The sequence below is a fragment of the Cervus canadensis genome, chromosome 5, assembly GCF_019320065.1.
Source record: "Cervus canadensis isolate Bull #8, Minnesota chromosome 5, ASM1932006v1, whole genome shotgun sequence".
In the NCBI taxonomy this organism is placed as follows: Eukaryota; Metazoa; Chordata; class Mammalia; order Artiodactyla; family Cervidae; genus Cervus; species Cervus canadensis.
Genome location: NC_057390.1, coordinates 43,701,139 through 43,705,591, shown reverse-complemented (window position 1 = coordinate 43,705,591; position 4,453 = coordinate 43,701,139). Strand labels below are relative to the sequence as shown.

At 56.2% G+C, this 4,453-nt stretch overlaps 1 protein-coding gene across 1 annotated transcript; it reads right to left on the bottom strand.

Moving 5' to 3' along the window:
* Positions 1–2,591: 2,591 nt before the first annotated feature.
* Positions 2,592–3,863, bottom strand: TMSB10 (thymosin beta 10). Its single transcript, XM_043468691.1, has 3 exons — positions 3,554–3,863; positions 3,162–3,276; positions 2,592–2,876 (listed from the first exon to the last, which is right to left on the bottom strand). The coding sequence occupies exons 1-3, from the start codon at positions 3,719–3,721 to the stop codon at positions 2,848–2,850; spliced, it is 312 nt and encodes a 103-aa protein (XP_043324626.1). The 5' UTR covers positions 3,722–3,863; the 3' UTR covers positions 2,592–2,847.
* Between the last annotated feature and the right edge of the window lie 590 nt (positions 3,864–4,453).

Genomic DNA, 4,453 nt, shown 5'->3' with positions numbered 1-4,453 from the left:
AGAACAGAAAGGATTTCCTGGGGAGGAGGTGAGAAAGTCATAGGAATCTTCTGAGAAGAAGAGGGTCACAGGAATGGGAATCTGAAGCTATTCTCCTGGGTGACCCCACTGGGGACGAGGAGTCGGTGGGATCTGGGGAGTAGAGGGCCTGCGACCTATGTCCCAGATGGAGCCCCTGGAGAGCAGGCTGGTCCAGAAAGGGCCTTAGTGGGGTGTGGCCAGACAGGATGCTTCATCCCCATGAGGGGTGCCTATGCAGCACCTTGGGATGGGGGCACGGAATCCCTCAGCAGTCAACCTTCCAACAGCCCAAGGATGTCAAGACCTGCCCCCTCATTTCTTGGCCTCTCACACCTCAGCTCCCTAGGCCATGCCCATTCCAGCCCAGCTTTTTGTTCTTCCTCAGCGGCCACTGGGTGAGCGTGCACTTGCTGTTCCTCCCCTAGGGAACATGCCTATCTTATCCCTCCAGATGTTTACTTTTCTCCTTCTCGAATCCCTAGATCTTTGTTGCAGGCCCCCTTCTCTGAGAGACTCCCCCCTTGACCATCCCACGGAAAACAGCAGAGGCACTCCCAATCTCTCTCACTCCAGCCCACTGATCCCCCATCCAGCTTTATCTTCCTCCAAAGCCCTCTTGCCCCGCAGACAACTGTGCTACTGTTTTTTGAAGGTGGTAGTGATTTCTTATTTCCTTTTTCCTCAGTCTACCAACAATAGACCCCAACTGGTGCAATTATTAATGTTTCAAGGAGTGGATGCTCATGAAACAGACACAAGAGATATATTGAACGTCCGGTTGTTAAGGTCCCCCAAAGAACCCCCTTGGCCCTACATTATGGCTCCACTACTCACTGGCTGTGTGTCTTTAGCAAATTCCTTGTCTCTCTGAATCTTGGTTTCTCCATCAGTAACATGGGATGATAATCATTCTGCCTTAATGCGTGCATGCATGCATGAGCGTGCTGAGTAGTGTCCAACTCTTTGTGACCCCATGGATTGTAGCCTGCCCGTAGTCTCCTCTGTTCATGGGATTTCCCAGGCAAGAAAACTGGAGTGGCTTGCCATTTCCTCCTTCAGGGGATCTTCTCAACCCAGGGATCGCATGCATTAAGGCAGTGATCCTGCCTTAATAGTTTTTGAAAATTAAAGCTCTGAGCACAGTGCCTGGCCCATAGCATACATCCAGTAAAGATTAGTGTCCCTTGGCCTGATGGCTTGTGTGTGTCCCTTATTTCTCTTTCCCAGGCCCACTTAGCCTCCATAGCACAGGTCTCACTGTCAAGCCCCTCTATGTCAAAGGGGCAATAACTCCCTCAGCCTAGGTGTCCCTGATTGTGGTCCCAGAGGTCTTACCCACTGGATTTTAAGGTCCCTTTGGACAGGCGTCACACTTCAAATACCTGCCCTCACCCACCATTCAGCCACTGATTGTCAGGCAGTGCACTCTATGCTCAGCAGTTTCTGACTCTTTGGGACCCCTATGGACTATATAGCCCGCCAGGCTCCTCTGTCCATGGGATTTTCCAAGCAAGAATACTGGGGTGGGTTGCCATTCCCTCCTCCAGGGTATCTTCCCAACTCAGGGATTGAACCTGCATCTCCTGTGTCTCTTGCATAAGCAGGCGAATTCTTTACCACTGAGCTACTAGGAAAGCCTGACGGGACAAATCAATATACAATGTGTTACCACCACCCTCCTTTGAAGGAACTCCACCCCCCAACCTCCTCCCCCACCCAGAATCACAAGCCTGTTCTTAAGCTTCAGAAAGCCCCACCGTATCAGGCTTTCCTCCTTCCTTAAGGCCTGCGGCTGGCTCGGCCCTTCCCTATGGGGCCAGGGGTGTGACCCAGCAGGGTTCTGCTGCCCCTGCCGGCGCCAGCCCTCCCTCCACATCCCCACCCTTCCTGCTGATCACAGCACCCGAGGCTGCTCAGCCCAGCACTCCCTCTAATGGCTAACGCTTTTGAGCTCGGGTTAAAAGACAAAAAGCTAGGCTGTCCCCCATAGCTCCTCTAGTTCTGGTGCTGGTTCCTCCAGTTCTGATAGTCTGGCATTCTTTCCCTGGATCCCGCCTTTGTTTGTTCCCATGCCTCCTCTTTTAGGCCCCAAGAGAAAGCTACCGGGGTACTTTGGTGACCTCGCCCAATTTCCAACATTCTGGATTCCGTCTTTTCCCCCCTTTCTTCTCTGACGTGAACTCTCTGTTCTCTCCTGGTGGTCATCAGAATTAAGAGGCGGCCAGAAAAACAAAAACAAAAACAAAAAACGGTGGGACTGGAAAAGCTTATCAAAAACAATTATGTCCTTTTGCCAAAGCATTTTCCAAGACAGCTTCCAGGAACTTAAAAGTGGGGTTAAATTTTGCATCGATTGCATTATAAGCAAGAATAAGTGGCTAATAACCTATGAAATCTTACGGAGGAACAGGCAAATCCAAAACTAAAAAATGGTCCCCTCCAAGCCAGCCCATTCTGCGACCCCCTCCCCCGCTCTGCGGCAGGAACTCCCGATTCCTGCGCGCCGCCGGGGTTTCGCTGCAGCGGCACTACCCACGCATACTCAACTAAGAGAGAGAGCACGCCAGCCATGCCACGAGGTGTGTTTTATTTTCATTAATCATACAAATAATTTTCTATAATATTCCAGGGCAAACCGGAGAAATTTGGCAGTCCGATTGGAAGGTCCCCTTCAGAGACCCGCGGGCCGGTGGCGACGGCACGGTGTGCCCGGGTTCACAGTGCAGCTTGTCGCGCGTGTACATCTTGCAGGTGGCTCTTCCTCCACATCACGGCTAAGGTCTCCAAGATGATGCGGTGGAGAATCCTCCAGGTTCGCGGGAAATTTCACTTTGCTTGCTTCTCCTGCTCAATGGCTGTGGAGAGAGCAGGAAATGGACACTGGGGGGATGGGGACCCCTGGCAAACCCCCCCAAACGGGGCGCTTGCAAACCTGGTTTGGGCAAGGCACCCACGAGGTCTAGGGATTAAGAAAGAGGCGTGGGGCTGGGAAGAGAGAGGCGCTTTGTGCAACAGAAACAGGGGCTGAGGCCGCCCGATGGGAAGCAACTGCCGGATGGGGTGTGGGGCTGGGTTAACGGGAAGGGCGGGGTGGGGACTGGGCTGGGAGCCCGCGGACCCGGAGGCGGGGGCGGACTCACTCTCTTTGGTCGGCAGGGTGTTCTTCTCCTGCGTCTCAGTCTTCTTCAGCTTGGCCTTATCGAAGCTGTTGATTTCCCCCATGTCGGGCTTGTCTGCCATTTTCTTAAAACAATTCTAGCGGGCAAATCAAGGCGGTTGGCCGGAAGCCAGCGGCCCCCTCTACCCTCCCCGCCTCCGCTCCACGACGTGGCACTCGGGCTGGGGCGTTCCCGACAGCCCGAAGCCGAGGATCTGGGCACGTCCCGCACCCGGCTCCGCAACCCCAGGGTGTGGCCCGCCCGCCCCGGCATCCCGTCGGGGAAAAGGCGCCCGACGAGGCCCCCGCGCACCCGCCAGGAAAACCCGCTCTGACCCCACCCGGACTGGGCCTCCGCCCCAGAGAGCCGCTCACCGAGAAGTTCCGCTTGCAGTCCGCGGTCCCGGGGCTCCCACTCGCGTTGCTGCAGCAAAAGACAAAAGAGCGGCGCCCGCCCCTCGCCTTATATAGGCCGCGCCCGCCACTCCCCTCCTCTCGCCCGCCGCAGCGGGGGCGGGGCCGGCGGCCGGGGGGCGGGGCCATCGCGGGTCGCTCACTCCCCCACCGCGCCCTCCGCCCTGCTGCCCGCCCTGCTGGACCCCGTTCTTCCCGCGCGCGCGGTCCCTTTACCCAGTTCCCCCAGCTCCCTGGACCCCGAGGTGGAGGCAGCAGGAGCCGCCAGGGTGGGTGCCACGCCCTCGGTTTTCTAGGGGGCTGCACTCACTCCTCTCCGGAAATTCGCTGCTCAGCCGCAGCAGGGGCGTGGGAGGTCGGCGGGGGGAAGGGCGTACGGTTGGGTGTGGGTGTACTAAGTGTGCAGTGTATCGTTGTTGAGTATGGATGTGCAGACGTGCTCGCGCGCTTTACAGCAGTCCCAGCTTGCAGGAGACACCCATCCCAGTGCAGTCCCCACGTGTTTTGCCTTTAGCTTCCCGGAAATCCCCCACCCCCTTTCCCTCTTCTGGAGGTGAACGCCTGCGGGGCTCACACTTAAAGAATCCGAACCAGGGGTCCTAGAGATGAAACACAGGGAGATACAGATAGGTTTCCACTGCTCTTTGCTGCTATTGGGGGCCCGTTGTCTCCCTTCTTTTCGAGATGGGCAGTTCCTGCCCCACCGCTGATGCTCCTTTAGGACGCTTGTTACAAACATTGTCTGAAAGGCGATGGTGGGAGCAGGCAGCCCCCAGAGGCTTGCTGTGTTCTTTTTCTCACAGGGCTCCTAGGGACGTAGTGTCCCAAGGTTCGGTTTTTCTCCTTGAATTAACCTTGAAT